The 15,806-nt window shown below is 47.4% G+C and overlaps 2 protein-coding genes across 3 annotated transcripts; both read left to right on the forward strand.

Moving 5' to 3' along the window:
- LOC125687997 (cytochrome c oxidase copper chaperone) lies at window positions 1–1,722 on the forward strand. Its single transcript, XM_048933434.1, has 3 exons — window positions 1–223; window positions 811–921; window positions 1,504–1,722. The coding sequence occupies exons 1-2, from the start codon at window positions 105–107 to the stop codon at window positions 893–895; spliced, it is 204 nt and encodes a 67-aa protein (XP_048789391.1). The 5' UTR covers window positions 1–104; the 3' UTR covers window positions 896–921; window positions 1,504–1,722.
- A 2,479-nt stretch (window positions 1,723–4,201) lies between these two features.
- On the forward strand, window positions 4,202–15,504 carry POPDC2 (popeye domain containing 2). 2 transcript variants are annotated; one of them, XM_048933420.1, is made up of 4 exons: window positions 4,202–6,172; window positions 8,135–8,243; window positions 10,382–10,760; window positions 15,044–15,504. In XM_048933420.1, the coding sequence occupies exons 1-4, from the start codon at window positions 5,682–5,684 to the stop codon at window positions 15,124–15,126; spliced, it is 1,062 nt and encodes a 353-aa protein (XP_048789377.1). In that variant the 5' UTR covers window positions 4,202–5,681; the 3' UTR covers window positions 15,127–15,504. The 2 variants fall into 2 exon arrangements, with proteins under 2 accessions (XP_048789377.1, XP_048789369.1); XM_048933412.1 differs by having other exon boundaries at window positions 4,206–6,172; window positions 10,382–10,898.
- The last annotated feature ends 302 nt before the right edge of the window (window positions 15,505–15,806 follow it).

The following is a 15,806-nucleotide window of genomic DNA, read 5'->3' on the forward strand; positions in this document are numbered from 1 at the left end:
CGGGCTACGCGCGCAGGCGCAGTGAGGCGAGGCTCGTCCCGGAAGCCAAGCTCGCTGCAGGTCTCCTGTCTTCAGTAGGCCGTGACAGCCGTGAGCCGCTCGCCATGTCGACTGTAGCGGCCGCCAGCTGCGACTCCAAGGGCGCCGGGGAGGCGCGGGACGAGAAGAAGCCGCTGAAGCCTTGCTGCGCATGTCCCGAGACCAAGAAGGCGCGGGACGCCTGGTGAGTGGCCTGGCGCGGCTTCGGGTTGCCTGGGCACGCCGGTAGGTCTTAATGTATGGCGGCCTGCTGTAACGGAGAGCGGGGACCGGCCGCTATTTGAATACATAACGGGTAATGGGATGAACGGGTAATATCGGAAGTTACCACGTGTGGTAATGTGTTTGTTTTTTTTTAATAAGTAGATGGACTTTTTTTCCTTTTTTTTTTTTTTTTTTTTTCCCAGAATCCCTAAAAGCCACCAGAAACTGGACTAACCCACTGTTTATTGGTAAAGCCAGTCTAATCTGTCTGGTGTTGTAGAAACTTTGTCCCTCTCGTTACTGAGTGATTTGAGAATTCGCTGTCAAGATCAGCAACCCAACATAGTGAAGCAACAGCCATGTACTGTATAATAAAATCCCAGTAGACCTGCTCATTGTGGACACTGGTAGTGCTACCCTAGACACGATAGGCAAAAAAAAATCTCTGGAGCTTAATTGTTATTTATTCACTTCTATTTGCCCTCAGTAGCTTGGCATCTGTGTGGTTTTGACTAATAGTTAGATAATATTTTGTTGCTGAGCCTTGGAAATCTTTTTGTTTTGCAGCATCATTGAGAAGGGGGAAGAAAATTGCGGGCACTTAATTGAAGCTCACAAAGAATGTATGAGAGCTCTGGGCTTCAAGATATGAGCGGGATGAGCAAGATGATGTGTGTGGTGAGTATAGCCTACAGAAATGCACTCGTTGCTTGTTTTCTGCCTCTAAAGTATTCTGTTGTCTCAGCTGGTGCCATTGGGAGGTACAGGGTACTGTCCATGATGACAAAGGGCAAATCTTTCCTGAAAGAAGGAAAGCCAGGTAAACCTCATTGACCCTGGAGTAACTGCTGCTCTCCTTTTGAGGATGGCAGAGGCTTCTGGGAGCTCAGAGCCCTTGTGAGTGGCTCTTGAATAGTGAAGTTTGACTCTGCCTCTGTTCTCTTAAAAAAAAAAAAAAAAAAAAAAAAAAAAAAGCCAGAGTTCAATTTAGATTTCTAATGATAGGACTGTGTTTAGTTCATGCCCCTCCTTCACCCAAATGCAAAAAGTCACATAGAGAGAAAAACCTGTTTTTGTCTCATATTCTTTGGAAATGGACATACCTCACTCTGGAGTTCAGAAAGTAACTCTGGAGCCAGTTTAGAAACAGAGTAGGGCTGTTTGTTTACAATTCTCTTAATGTCTGGAGACAGTTAAACTGTCCCTTGATATGCTGTGGGAATCCATGTGTAATGGAGCTGTCTTTCCTCCCTTTTCTAGATGATGACTGTTGTGTGATTGGTGTACTGGAAGGCTGAAAAATAAATTATTTCTGGAAGTCGCTTCAAAGAACGAATATGAAAAAAGAACCTATTTATAAAGAGTCTTTAATGGTAAACTGTGTATCACATCTGCAGCTTTTCCACTGTTACCTCTTTATTGCTGGTATAGAAAATATATATTTTTCCCTCTTAATAAAAGTCTAAAAATGACCAGTGATCCTGACTTCTGGTTTTTGTTTGTTTTCTGTAAAAAGTTAAGGGAAAAAATGGCAGTAGTTATTCAAAACACTGAGCTATAGAAATGGAGAGTGTGAGGAAAGCTTTAATTGAAATGCGAGCAGGGATCAGTCAATCAGACCAGTGGTTGAACAGGTGGGTCTTCAGTGTGGGATTTCCACCTGATGCAAATTGAGAAATCATGCTAGTGATGTTGTGTTACTGCTTTCAGCAAAGTCATGTTGAGGCTTGTTGAGGAGCTGCAATGCTAGTGTGCAGCAGGTACTGAAAAGATTCTGGACAGCTGTATACTCAAAAGCAACAATTGCCTTGTAGTCAAATCTTGCTGAGAGGCTTGCATTGTTATTGCTATGAGATTCTCATGGGACGGATTCAAAGTCTGAATGGAGGGGGGACTGATGGCATACCCTATTCTGCACATGATGTTTAGTGTAGCTGCAGGGACATGAAATAAAGCAGGAGCAGGAAATATGGTTGAACTGTATAGTAGTAGTTCAACTAAATATAGTGTGAGTTATCTTCGTACTTTTGCAATTGGCCCCATTTGATTGAGCTTGTCTGAAGCAGTCTTGAGACCTTTCCCAGCTGTTTCCCGTATGTTTTGCAGAGTGTTGTCGGTAATGCGCTACATAGTAAATTTAAAACAATTGTCTAACTATTCCCTCTCTGACTTTAGGCCATCCAGGTCTTAGTGTCCACAACTCAGGTGATTAGACTGCTTTTCAGGTTACGGGGTCACTAGTGAGCCTGTATACATCCTGTGGAAAATAACCAGTTGTGTAGCTGCTGCGGGATCTGAGACTGATAATCTCTTGGTGTGGGGCTGCTCTCAAGGATAATGCTAAGTACACGGATTTATTTGCCAAACATATCGTGCACCTGGTTTGCGTCATCACCTGTTACTGAAGTGCTACTGAATGAGTTCATTATAGGTGAGAAGTCATTTACATGCTGCTGATTTCAGAGCTGAAGAGCTTGACATGTATTTTTCTTTCTCACATCATCATTTTGTTGTAATGCGTATGTGTCTTCTTCCAGTGAAGAGTTTTGATGCTGCTCAAGTATCTTATTATTTACTCTCTTGATTCCAAATTGTTTTGATCTTGATATCTCCCTTTGAATGTTTGTTCAGCTTTTCCACTTGAGTCAGTATTGGCTTGTGCACTCTCAGCTTGGGTGAACCTCAGCATCTCTAGATGATAAGGCATGTCTTCCAATTCTAGACAACGCATTAGAATAAAATCTCTTTTCAGAAAACTAAGAAAGTTCTTTAGACTCTTGTTGGATAGAAAACTGAACATGCTGTGAAGATAGCCACTGTATTTTTAGGGCAGAAAGCAAGGTTTGGGCCTTGGTGTTTCAGTCATTTTGCAGTGGTTGCCAGACACCTCCACAAGCACGGATCCAAACAAATGCTTGAAGCAACCTCAGCAGCTCAGACACTCTTGCACATTGCCATTCAGGACTCTTCATTCTGTATCATTACAGTACTAGTATAAACAGTCAAGGTTTGACCCCAACTGACTCTCCCAATACTGTAAAGAAATCCAGCTCTGGGGTATGTTTCCTGCAATCCCAATGGCTGCACTTAATGACATCAGTGTTTTTTTTCTAAGCGAGATGTGTCCTGGAAGATATCAGGGGCAGCACTTTCTTTGTCCTAAGGAGTAGTTAACTTTGTGTAACCTGAGTCTCTTAGTTCAAGAAATTACCCGAGGTAAACTGTGTAACTTTTTCTCTTTTTTGGTCTCTTTCTTTGGTAGTACTGCAGAAGTTTTTTGATAGTATGGAAAGGCAGGAGAAATTATGACCCGAGGTTACATGCAGGAGTGGGATCCACCAGAAAGAAAAGGAAGAGCTGGGAGGTCCTTAACAAACTGTGTTGAAGCTGGACCCTGAAGTGAACCCATTATTCAGGTGGGGCAAACCTAAAGGTAATCTTACTGCAACTTTGCTTTTCAGAATGTTTCTTCAAACATAGCATTGTTGTCCGCAGCAGTTCATTTTTATCTTGCATATCTTATGCAACGTATCTTAAGTCTTTCCAGTCTTGATATCCCAGTTCCCCTTTATATCAAATGCCAGCCTCCCCTGAAAAAAGTGTTCCTTGTAATATTGGTTTTGCAGAGGCCTTAAGGTAGTTGGTCTCATCAATAGCTTGTCTATCATGAACATGACAACGATGGGGAAAACAGAACTTGGTTCTCAGTATTGTTGTTGTAGTGCTTTGGCTGTAAGATCATCCTTCCCTCCCTGCAGAGAAGCCAAAGATACCTCTTGCAGCTGAGCTTCATTATGCTTCAGTTGGTAGAATTTCTCTCTTAAGTAAGGGACCACTGGAGACAAGTTTCCCTGTATCACTTCACCCTTAACAGGAGCATGTTTCCGGGTGGACTGTACTCATCCTCTGGACAAAGCTTTATTTATGTTATTTCCTTAACATGTTGCAACTGGTCAAGATACCTTTGCTGCTCTTAGGAATAGTACAGCACTGTGTTGCACTTAGAGTCACTGCAGTTGTGCTGGCTGAGACCATGATATGTTCTTTAAGGCTTCATGGAGCATTCCTTGCGCCTCACCCAGTTGATAGTGTTATCCTAGAGGGCTATTAGTGGCAGAGCTGATTTTGTTTCTTTAAATGAATGATGCCAATGGGAATGGCATGTTAGGCAGGGCAGCTGCAAGCTCGTCCTGAAACACAACCACCCTTGGAAACCCTATCCCTACCCCACTGACCCATGCAGGCTGACTTCATACTGTTGACTGACCATGCCGGTTGCGTCAATGCCTGAAATGTTACTGCTTCCTGGCAGCAGGGTGGATCCTGTCGGTGTGACTGATAACGTGTTACTCGAAGCAGGGGAAAAGCTGCATTTACACATCTTAGCCATGGCTGACAACACAGGCCTGTTAGTTGTGAGGTGAAAGAATCCTCACTCAGGATGTCCCTGCAAAGCATGCTTCCAAATGCTATGCTCTGGAACTTTTAGGCAATATAATCTCCTCTTCACAACAGATAAAGCTGAGTCCCAGCCGCTCACTATCTTTAGCTCTGTCCCTTGCACTTACAAATGTGCTCTGGTGCTATACCTCAAGCCTCTAGGTCTGAAATGCTCTGCCCATGGAGAGGCTGTGTTGCAGAGCCCATTGCTGGAAAATAACATTCTATGGAACTGCCTCTCTTCTGCTGAAATTCTGGCACCGCTGCCTGTTGCGGCAGGAGAAGGAGAAAACCTTTCTCCTTTTTTGTTCTGTGTGAGGGTCACTCGCTTTTAAGAGCACAGAGCAGTGCTGAGCCCTGCAGATGCCTGGAGTTCTCAGTGATAAAGCCCGTTGCTCTGCCTCTCCTTTCCCCTCACTGCACTGGACTTATCTGGGTGCCTGAGTTATGTTAAGTGGCGGGTGCGTGCCTGTTCTCCATTCCCCTTGCTGCTTTTGCTCCTTGGATTTCAATTCCAAACATGGTTATCCCTCTGGGGTCCCTCTCCTCGCCGCTGCCAAGTGATAGACGTACCAAATCCAACCCTGCCCTCCCTGCCGCTCTCTCGCGGGCTCATTTTCACTGCCAGAGGGCTGGCGACAGGAGCGCTGCAACCAGATCTCTAACTGGGCTCAGAGTTTTCCAGCTAATGGCCTCTGCTTTCTCTTTGCCTGAGTTTTTTCAGCTTCTGTTTTGCCAGATCTGCTTTTCTTTGGTGCGGCTAGGGAGAGGGCCAGCCTGATTTGTGAGCCACAAAGAGGAAAAGTGAGCTCTTTGGGGATTTTTTGGTAGTGCAAACATCTGGCAGAGCTTTAACATGTTGCTGTGAAGTGCACTGCTGAGGGACCGGCCGGCACTGAGGAGTAGGAGGAGGAACAGCCACCCAGCAGCTCTGCTTTCAGACCTCTGCACTCTTTGCATATGACAATTGCTTTTTAACTCCAGCCAGCCGGGGCAGGATGAGCACCAGCAGCCCCTCCTGGGACCAAGCTGTCCTCCAGCCTCCTGCCTGCAATGCCTGGAAGGAGCACATGGAGGGAGCGGCCTACCATCTGGCCAGCTGTATCGTCCTCCTAGGCTACATGGGTGGCAGCGGCATCTTTGGGTCCCTCTACATTTTTGGCCTCCTGGCCCCGGGCTACTTCTGCTATGCTCTGTGGGGCTGGCTGAGCGCCTGTGGCCTTGACATCTTAGTCTGGAATGTGCTGCTCGTCCTCACCTGCGTGCTGCAGCTGGCTCACCTGGCTTACCGACTCCGCAGAGACACCGTCCCCGAAGAGTTTGAGCTTCTCTACAAGGCCATGTACCTGCCCTTGCAGGTGCCCCTGGAAGTCTACAGAGAAATTGTGAAGTGCTGTGAAGAGCAAGTGCAATCATTAGTCCGAGACCAGAATTACGCAGTGGAGGGCAAGACGCCCATCGACCGGCTCTCCTTGCTGCTGTCTGGCAGGTAAAACTCTCCCAGTTCCCAGCAGGCCCACAGCAAAGCACTGAGGCTGCTGTTGGTAGTTTTCTCCCTCCATAGTAACTGGGGTGGTGATTATTTCCTTCCTCTGAAAGGGCTTTGTGATATACATCTGCCTGCTGCTTTTGCTGATATTTTTCTTCTTTTCAATTTGCCTTTGGGCTTTATCTATATATAAAAATATTTCAGGTAATGATACACAGCCAGCAAAGCTGTGCTTATGATAACATGGGGGGGGATTCTTGGGGGGATCCTTGCCTCTTTCTTTGTCTTTTTAAAGTGATTTTATTTCTAGTGGGAGTAGACCTGGTGCTATGAGAGCTGGAAGTGTCTGAACCTGTGTTCTCTGTGGGTTCCAGAAATGGCTCTGTGCTGTGGGTGACTGAGTATGCCAAGCAAGAGTCTTTGGTTCACCTGCTGCCCTGGCCAGCAGCATTAAGGGAGAGCTCCTACCCCATTTCCTGAACCTTCAAGGCTCTGTTTTTCCACTTTGAGGGTCATTTTGTCAAATCCATCTCACCTCAGCAGGCCCCTTTCCTTTTTCGTATTGTCATGCTGTTTCTTTGGACCATCAAGGAGGACCTGTAGATGGTTGTAGCTGTTTGCCTTCAAGCTATGTTAATTTGCTATTTACTTACTGGGGGGGTTGACTGTAGGGCGAACAGTGCTGATGAGGTACTGGCATTTGTTTACCCTAGAGCCTGTGGCACAATCCCATGATCCTATCTCTTTTCCAATTTTCACAATCTAAATACAGAAAATAGTAGTGATATTAACTGCTGCCAGGCACTCAGCATTAATGTCAAGAGAGAGTAAAAAAGGAAAGAGACCTGTAAGTGTCTCACAAGGATTTTCCCTTGGGAAGATGAATTCAGCATCACCTGGAACTTGTGGTCTACTGCAGTGGAGGTGAGAGGATGCATGAAGAAGGCTTGTCCTTGCTTTTTCTTGTATGTTTGGACATTTCTGGAGGATGTGTTAAGAGCGGGGACTATCAACCTAGGCAATGTACTGGGAGGAAATTGGATATGTGTATTTCTACTGGATGCCCTTCTTACCAAACTCCAGGCTGAGCATCCTCCTTTGAAGCGTACCAGACCTGCAAATAACATTTCTGGGGAGAACTGCCTTGCCTTGCACTGGGTCACCTGCTGCTGCTCTGTGAGCACGAAATGCTGCAATGTGCAGTATAGCCAGCACTGGTGGGATTGTTCTGCTCTCTTTTGCTGTGGGAAGTATGCATCTTGCTATGGGATGCTCTATGGAGATGGGATTGGATTTGCATTTCTTGCTACCCACCCTGTTACCTTATGAGGCTGTGGCTGACCCTGCAGAGCACTGCTGCTCTTCTGATACCCTCTCTGGAATGGAATAATAACAAGATAAGGTGGGCTAGAATCACAGGATGTGCCTGGAACAGAAAGTTTTGCAGTCCTTGACCTTCCCAGGCAGTGCATGCTTGGAAGGCAAGAGGCTGCAAGATTGTATATGCAGCAAACTATGAGATTGCAGCATGATGCCAGTGTGATTTTTGGAGAGGACTGTGCAGCATGGAGGTGAGGATTGCCTGCCCTCATGCAACTCAAAGGAAAGTGGGAAGATGCAGGTAGAAAGAGGTATGGTCAGGCTGAGAAGTACTTGAACAGCAGCAGTCCTGTTGACTGAGAAGTCCTGGTTTAGGACTGGCATTGCACCTGTGAGGGCTGGGTATGCAGTAAAAGTTAAACAGGTGGAGAGCAGGGCAGTGGCAGAGAATCTCATTTCCCACTGAGAAAAAGAGAGACAACCCCAAAGGCCAGAGCGTTTGCAGCAGTCTTTGGTAGGCTGTGGGACACACATGAGGCAGGGAAAAGGCCTCTCCTTGCAGGTGGGACTGGCTGTGTGTGATCAATTTCATGGGATATCTGCTTTGCAATCTAAGCCTGTGCATCTTGCCTGTATCTGCAGGGTCCGTGTGAGCCAGGATGGGCAGTTCCTCCACTACATCTTTCCATACCAGTTCCTGGACTCTCCAGAATGGGAGTCACTACGGCCTTCCGAGGAAGGAACCTTCCAGGTAACCCTGAGTGTCACCCAGGCTCACTCCTGGTTTCCCACAGCCAGCCAGCAGCAATGCCAGGCACGGTTCAGCAGGCGGGGAGGCCTTGGGTCGCTGGATCGCTGCTGTCAGAATGCTCCCTTAAACCAACACTGAAATGTTTGCCCAGTGGGCTGCATTATTCTGTGGCAGGATGGCATCTAATTGGGGTGGAGAAGCAGAAAGGATGATTCACGCCTGAATATGATCCTTTCTGAGCAGAGGAATCTCTTGCTGAGAGACCAGAGCGATTGTTATTTGCAGCAATTGAGAGGGTTTTGCTCTTGCTGTCAACACCACGGTATTTGTTGTTTGGCTTTCCTTCTGGAGGAGTTTATGCAAGCCCGTATCTCTCCGCCTTTAACCCATGGGGTTGGCTGATAGCCATCAGGATGTCAATCTAGTGTGTGCCAGTTGGGGCATATGAGGAGGGGCTTTACTAATCTATGGGGAGGGTGGGACAGTCATGAGGGAATTATGCTCTTATGGGGACAGCCGTGTTCAGACTTGGTTAAGCCAAGGCAGCTCCCCATACCTGCTTTCCTCAGGTCTGAATTTGTCCAGGTTACCGTGAGGGGGAGGTCATGGTGACTGGTTCTGAGACCTCTGCCATCACTGATCATCAAAATCGTACCAGAGAAGGAGCAGCAGGGCATGGCTGACCCTGTGAGGGTGGCATAGGATATAGCTTGTTAACAAAAATTGAGATGTCAGGCCAAGGTACTGAGGTGGATGAAGAGTAACGACAGCATGGCTGTGCCAGAGGTGGAGGTATTCTGTGTTCTGCACCAGGCTTCAATCCACTCCTGAGTTCTATTTGAGTAAGAGTTGATAAGAGAGAGCAATGCTGTTGTTCCCTGAGGGAAAAGGTTCATCTAAGGCAGGAAACATCTGCACAGGCATCTGCAGTGCTTTCTGAGCTAATTTCTGTGAAACCAAATGTTCCTAGAGCTCCTGGTCAGGGAGATCAGTTGCACCAGCGCACTGGGATAGGTGGTGTTGGTCTGGGTGGGGAAAGGCTGCAGCAGCATGCTAGAAATGCCTAAATCCTTGTCTGCTCACTAAAGAGAATGAAGAATTATCAGGCTGCATGAGACCGAAATTCATCAGGTCTGGTTTGATGGTAATGTTCCTGGTAGAACATTGTTCTTCATGCCTGTGGGAACATGCTATCTTGGACAAGTGTTAGACCCACTAGTTCCTCTTATCTGTGTCACTGATAAGACTATCTCATCTCAACCTTTTCCAGCACTACAGTCACTTGGGTAGAAAAATGCATATTGGACTCTGGACCTTTGCTGGAAGAGGACATGGAAGGCTTTTCTTGCCCACGTTTCCCCCTGTGGCTGTCTGGGTTGAGCAGTTCTAGGACCTCTGAGAAGTGGCAAGAGCCTGACTTACTCCACTTTTTCTCATGCCTTCTGCTTTGGCCACATCTTCTTCCACACTGCTGCTGAGCTGCTGGCTTCCAGTGCCTGGAGGAGTTGGGTTTTGTGGCTGGCTCATTTTCCCAGAAGCTCTGATGATGCCAGAGGTTCATGAACAAATCCTGTCATGTTGCCCTGGTTAGGAGAAAATCTAACCAGGTTTTGTTGTTGCAGTTCACCTAATCCCTTGTGAAAAGGAGAGGCAGTGCCAGAAATTGGTTAGGAAAATGGGATTCTTCTCACTGCAGTTTCTGTGTGACCCATACTCTCGCTAACCTTGTCCTGGGGAAGTTTTCAGCTATTAGGTCCTGTATTTCTTTCATAGGGCAGCTGCTTGCATGGCAGCAGTGTTAGGTATCAATCCCAAGGACACACGCTTGCAGCCAAGCCATGTTCAGCTTCCCAATGGCCCTCTGCCACAGTGACTGGCCAAGGAGACCCCTGTGTATGGAGTGAAAGGGAGCCCCCGGGATATTTTGGTTCCAACGCTTGTTTGCATGCCTGGGTCTCCATTACATTCAGATGTTCTTCTCTGGCCCAAGGATATTTCACCCTGCATATGTCTCTTACGTTTTATTATTATATTTATTGCAATATATGGTCGTGTGTTGTATATTTTAAAATTATTGTTAGCCTGGTCTTATAGCTAGTGTAAAAAATGGCTATAATGACTCCCTTGTTGCCCCACAGGTCACACTGACAGCTGAAACTGACTGCAGCTACATCACCTGGCCGAGGCGGCGGCTGTACCTCCTCCTGAGGAAGGACCGCTACATTGCCCGCCTCTTCTCCTCCCACTTGGGCTATGACATCTCAGAGAAGCTCTACTCCCTCAATGAGAAGCTCTTCGCCAAGTTTGGTCTCCGCTTTGACATCCGCTTGCCCAGCCTCTACCATGTCCTGGGCCCGGCCTCCTCAGAGGGGGAGCTGGAGGAGGCCGAGGAGCTGCCGCGCTCACCACAGCCTGAACATGGGCTGGACGGGGCCTTGGAACCCCCTCCACAGCCTCCGCCACCACCACCACCTGCTTCACGCCCTCGGTCCTCCCGGGCTGAGAGCGACCTGCTGGGTGAGGACTCCACCAGTCTTGTCTTGGAAGATTTTGCTGAGTTACCAGGGTCATTTATGGACTATGTGAGCGAAGGGGAGTATATGAAGTGAGGGTGCTCCCTGCACGGGCATGCGTCACCCCATGTGGCACCCCTGCGTAAGTACCCACCAGTGGCAGCAAGTAATTCCCCAGCCTCTTGCCCTTGCTTGCCACAGAGGTAAGGAAAAGTGCAGGTGGCTCCCCTGAGGTCCCCAGGGGCAGAGGTACAGCAGCCTAAAAGCAGAGCAGAAGATAGTGGCTGCTTGGCATTACCAGTTCCCTCCTGGTGGCTTCCCACTACCAGCGCAGGATGCCTTGCTCTCCTGTTATGGAGGTTAGCATACAAGTAGGTATAAACCCACACCACACAGCCCTCTTTTTCCCCAAGGAAATCACCACAAATGTACCTTATGATTGTCAGGTGCACCTGCTTGGTCATCATGGTGCTGGGAAGGACTGTGATACTGTTGTGAGGTCTGCTGCACTTGGCAGCATTTTTTTGCCAGCTGATACAGAGAACTCAAGGAGATGTCCTTGACCTGCATGATTTTAAGCAGGAGGAGGTAAAAGCTTAATTAAAGGCAACAGGCACACAGTGGGGTGTAAGGACTGGTCACCAGCTCATAGGAAGCTCCTCCCTGCCTTGTCCTCTCCATCCCCCTGCGGAGGCAGAGGCACTATAATGACATCCAGGTTAGTGGGATGTATGGGTATCTGCAAGGACAGCATGGGATTAGCCTGCTTGTGTGAGGTAGAGCTGTGACTGGAGATACTCTGGTATGGAACTGAGGAGGGTAAATACAGGTAAGGGAGCTGACAACCTCAGTGAGGACAGCACAAGTAAAACCACCTCTAGGTCTTAATGTGGATGGATAGTGGGGAGCACTGTGCATTGTTCAAAGTCTCCAATGACCCTGAACCGCAGAAGGCCAAATGTAAAATGTTGTTTTTATATGCCCCAAGCTCTACTTTCTGGTAAGTGGGAATAAGATGCTCCTCTCCAAAATGCCAGCTCCTTGCTCTTGGGGAAGGAAATTGCTGGGCTTGGGGACATTGGGGCAGTACAGGCGAACAGAAATACCTGGTAGAGTGGCTCATACTTGAAATTCACATACAAGTGACTGAGAGATAAATTCTATGCTGAGCTACATTTAGCCAGCTGCTGCACACCAGCTGCAGTCTCCAAATGTGCATTCCTGCTGTCTTGAAATGCTGCTTTCTGGCAGCCAGTTGCCAGACTCTAAGCATAGAGCTGGGATTTTTGTCCTAGAAGTGACCACTGCATGAGTCCAAGCTGAGTCTGCAAGAAAGTTAAAAAGAGTTTTGAAAGCAGTGGAGCTGGAAGATCTTCCTGTCCAATACCATTCTGCTTTGAATTAAGCCATGTGCCTGTTCCTGCATTTCCACGTCTACTGACTTGAAATCTGGGATATGATGGAGCTAGCCAGGAGAGGAACAAGTGTGTTTGGTTGTCCTTGAATTGGATTTAAATAGAACAAATCAGCAAGAGTTTTGCTTAGTTTAAAAAAAAAAAAAAGGTTCACAGAAAAAAAAAAAGAAATAAAATCCTTATTTATTTTCTAGCTTAGGAGTTCTCCTAATTTGACAGTTAGGCTGTAGGCTGCTGGAGGTACAAACTTGAAGCTTTTTCAGTCCTTACTTGGAGAAGCAGGAACATGAATCAGTTATGAGACAGTCATTCTCTTAACTGTCAGGCATTTCTGTTGCATAGATGCAATCAAAAATAAATGCAGTCAGTGCTGTAAATGGGCACTTTGTCTGTGCTTGTATGTTGTTTTCTCAGCGCTAGGATATCCGTTCTCAGGTCACTGGCAGAATTCTCCTGGTAGATGAAGCTCAGTAAAATCAGAATTTCAAATGCAATTAAAAAAAAATAAGAAAGGAAGTGATGGAGACAAGGAATACCACAGCTTTTCTTCAATCGAACCTTTCAGCCAAATGTATTTGGCATAAGATGATACTGTGAACATGCGTGCAAAAGGTGCTTGTTTACATCTGCATTAGGGAAAGTTCATGGGATGCAACACAAAGGTCCATATTCTGTCACAAAGTCCTCTTAAAACATTTGGAAGCTCTTGTCTTTCTAGATCTTGGGACAGAGGCAATGTCAGCATGGCTTGATATTTGGAGTAGAGACCTGTGATAGAATCCCGAATGTTCCAGAGGCCTGTATTTGGAGTGGAGGAGGGGGATGGTCTTCCTTTTGTCAATTGTCACACCAGGACATTGTTCCACCATGACCTGAGCACTTAACAGCAAAAGGTAGTGCTAGAGAGGAGCTGTGGTTCTCCCTCCTGGCTGGGAGCAAGCACTTTTGTAACTTCTGTCTTAGAAGTGATGAAAACAATAAACAGGGATAGTCCCCACAGCATCCTTGCTTGAGTATGCAATAGCTGTGGTCTCAGAGCTTTCCTGGGGCTTGCCCATGTCCTGAGCTCTCATCTGTCTCCTGAGCAGCTTCCAGCCTGGGTAATTACCTTCTGGTTCTCTAAATTCTTCTTGCTGGAGTGCTTCTGCAAATCACCTTTCTTTTCATTGATATTGCCACCTTGCTATGCCACAATGCAGGACACAATTTCTGAATCACTACAGTGATTTTTGAATGTCCATAGATGTCAGTTGGAAAAGACCTGCAAGGTCATGAAGTCCAACAGTCAGTGTGATCTACTGAATCTCATCACTAAACCACATCTCTTAGTTCCACATCTGCGTATCTCTTAGATACCTTCAGGAGTGGAACTCCACTGCTCTGGACAGCCTCTTCCAATCCCTGGTCAAAGGCAAATGGGATCCTGGGCTCCATCAGGAGAGGGGTGGCCAGCAGGGACAGGGAGGTGATTGTCCCTCTCTACTCGGCTCTTGTGAGGCCCCATCTGGAGTACTGTGTCCAGGTGTGGAGCCCTCAGTACAAGAAAGACATAGAGATTTTGGAAAGGGTCCAGAGGAGGGCGACTAAGATGATCAGGGGGCTGGAGCACCTCCCCTATGAGGACAGGCTGAGGGAGTTGGGCTTGTTCAGCCTGGAGAAGAGAAGGCTGCGGGGTGACCTCATTGCAGCCTATCAATACCTGAAGGGAACCTACACCCAGGAGGGGAGTAAACTCTTCAAAAGGGCTGACAACAGCAGGACTAGGGGAAATGGTTTTAAGTTGAAGGAGGGAAGATTTAGGTTGGATGTTAGGGGGAAGTTCTTTACTAGGAGAGTGGTTAGGCCCTGGAACAGGCTGCCCAGGGAGGTTGTGGATGCCCCATCCTTGGATGTGTTTAAGGCCAGGTTGGACGGGGTCCTGGGCAACCTGATCTGAATGTGTATGTTTGGTGGCCCTGCTAGGCAGGGGGGTTGGAACTACATGATCCTTGGGGTCCCTTCCAACCCGGGTGATTCTGTGATTCTGTGGTCACCATCTCTGTGAAGAATTTCTTCCTGATGTCCAACCTAAACCTCCTCCTTGCACCTTGAGGCTGTTTCTGTGAGATGTGTTGTCCTATTGGACTTATCATCCAGTCTTTGAGAGAATTTCTAGTCTGCTTGCAAGCAAACAGACTGTGTTATCCTACTGAAGAACACATGCTTTTTCAGGAGAACAGCTGTTTCAGTAATTCGCCTGTTTAGAAGAGACAGGTTCAAGGGTTCTGTTCAAAACTTGCTTTAGCAGCATACTGCTGTATAGCCCAGTGTTCCCTAGCAAACAAAGCTTTAATCCCTGAATGAAAATTGATACAACCAGAAGCCACCTGCCTTTTCCCCCTTCCATATTGCATTCGCTCTGGCTTGTTCTATAAATGCTTGCAAGATGCGTAGCTGCTGCTACTTAGTTTTGCATCTGTGAGCTGGCTTTCTCTTGGGTGGCCAAAATGGATGGGTGCTCGATGGGCTGTAGCCTGGTGTCTACGTTAGTAGGAATTTTTACACCTGCTTTGCGAGCAGAACTAAAGGAGCTGTGGGCTTTGTTCCAGTGGTATCACAGAAGGTGCTTGGAAAAGCTTTGGTTTTGCTGCCTCAGTGTGCTTGGATAACATTTTCTGATTTATTGTGTGTGGAAGAATTATATGGTTTTGCATGCTAATTTAACAGGAGAGGGGGAGGAGGAAAAGTAATGGCGAGCTCTGTGAGGTTTGTGTCTTGGAAAGGTTTGCAAAACAAGTAAGAATTATTCCTCTGACACTAACGATGCTTTCTTTCTTTGTCTCTTTCTCTCCCCCTTAATTTTCCTTCCTGCTCCACTGCTTTCTTTCCACAGCCTCTGAGAACCTCCGGAGCCACCTTCCTGCTCCCTGCAAAGGACGAGCTCCCCTGGCTCCCACGCAGACCCCCGAGCTCTAGGGAACAGCAGGCTGTTTGGATCCCAAGCCCCACCTGGGGGGCGTGTGTACTCACACACCTTTCTGACCAGATGGACACTCTGTAGAACGCACCAAAATGTCTGCCTGCATGGACACGAACACTCAGGAGCACATTGAAGCACACGCGTGGGACTGCAGTGACCCTCCAGCACCTCCCACTCCACAATGTTTGCTTCAACCTGCTGGCCCCAGGGTGATTCCCTGGTTTGGTTTCTAGTCCTGCCTGTCCAGGGCATGTCAGCAGGCCTGGTACCATGGCACCGCAGTACGGCTGCAAGCAGCATGAGCTGCTCACGGGATCTGTGTTCCCTTTGATTTAACGATTCCAATTAAAGACAGAGGAGAAGTTGGTGGTGTTTGAGGATTTGGAGAGGGTGATAATGCTGCTTGAAGAATGTGAGGTGGTTTGAAAGCCATGGGTGAGAAATGGGGGTGCCTGGTGGCTTTGGTAATGGGCATGTATCAGAAGGCAGAATATGGAGAGTGGATCTATTACATCACAGTAGGCATCTGCTGTAGTAAGGGTCTTTCTAGGGACTTGGTTTCTCACTGCTGGCAAGCACTGCTTATCAAAGACAATACCAGTTTCTGGCAAAGGGTTTGAGTTGTTTCTTTTGGAATAAGGAAGAGGAGAAACTGGGACTCAGGTGAGAAGGAGAG

Source organism: Lagopus muta, chromosome 1 (assembly GCF_023343835.1).
Source record: "Lagopus muta isolate bLagMut1 chromosome 1, bLagMut1 primary, whole genome shotgun sequence".
Lineage (NCBI taxonomy): Eukaryota > Metazoa > Chordata > Aves > Galliformes > Phasianidae > Lagopus > Lagopus muta.

Coding starts and splice junctions, on each gene's coding strand:
- POPDC2 (XM_048933412.1), top strand. CDS start 5,682: ATGAGCACCAGCAGCCCCTCCTGGGACCAAGCTGTCCTCCAGCCTCCT. Junction 6,173..8,134: donor TCCTTGCTGCTGTCTGGCAG/GTAAAACTCTCC, acceptor CTGTATCTGCAG/GGTCCGTGTGAGCCAGGATG. Junction 8,244..10,381: donor CCGAGGAAGGAACCTTCCAG/GTAACCCTGAGT, acceptor GTTGCCCCACAG/GTCACACTGACAGCTGAAAC.
- LOC125687997 (XM_048933434.1), top strand. CDS start 105: ATGTCGACTGTAGCGGCCGCCAGCTGCGACTCCAAGGGCGCCGGGGAG. Junction 224..810: donor AAGAAGGCGCGGGACGCCTG/GTGAGTGGCCTG, acceptor TTTGTTTTGCAG/CATCATTGAGAAGGGGGAAG.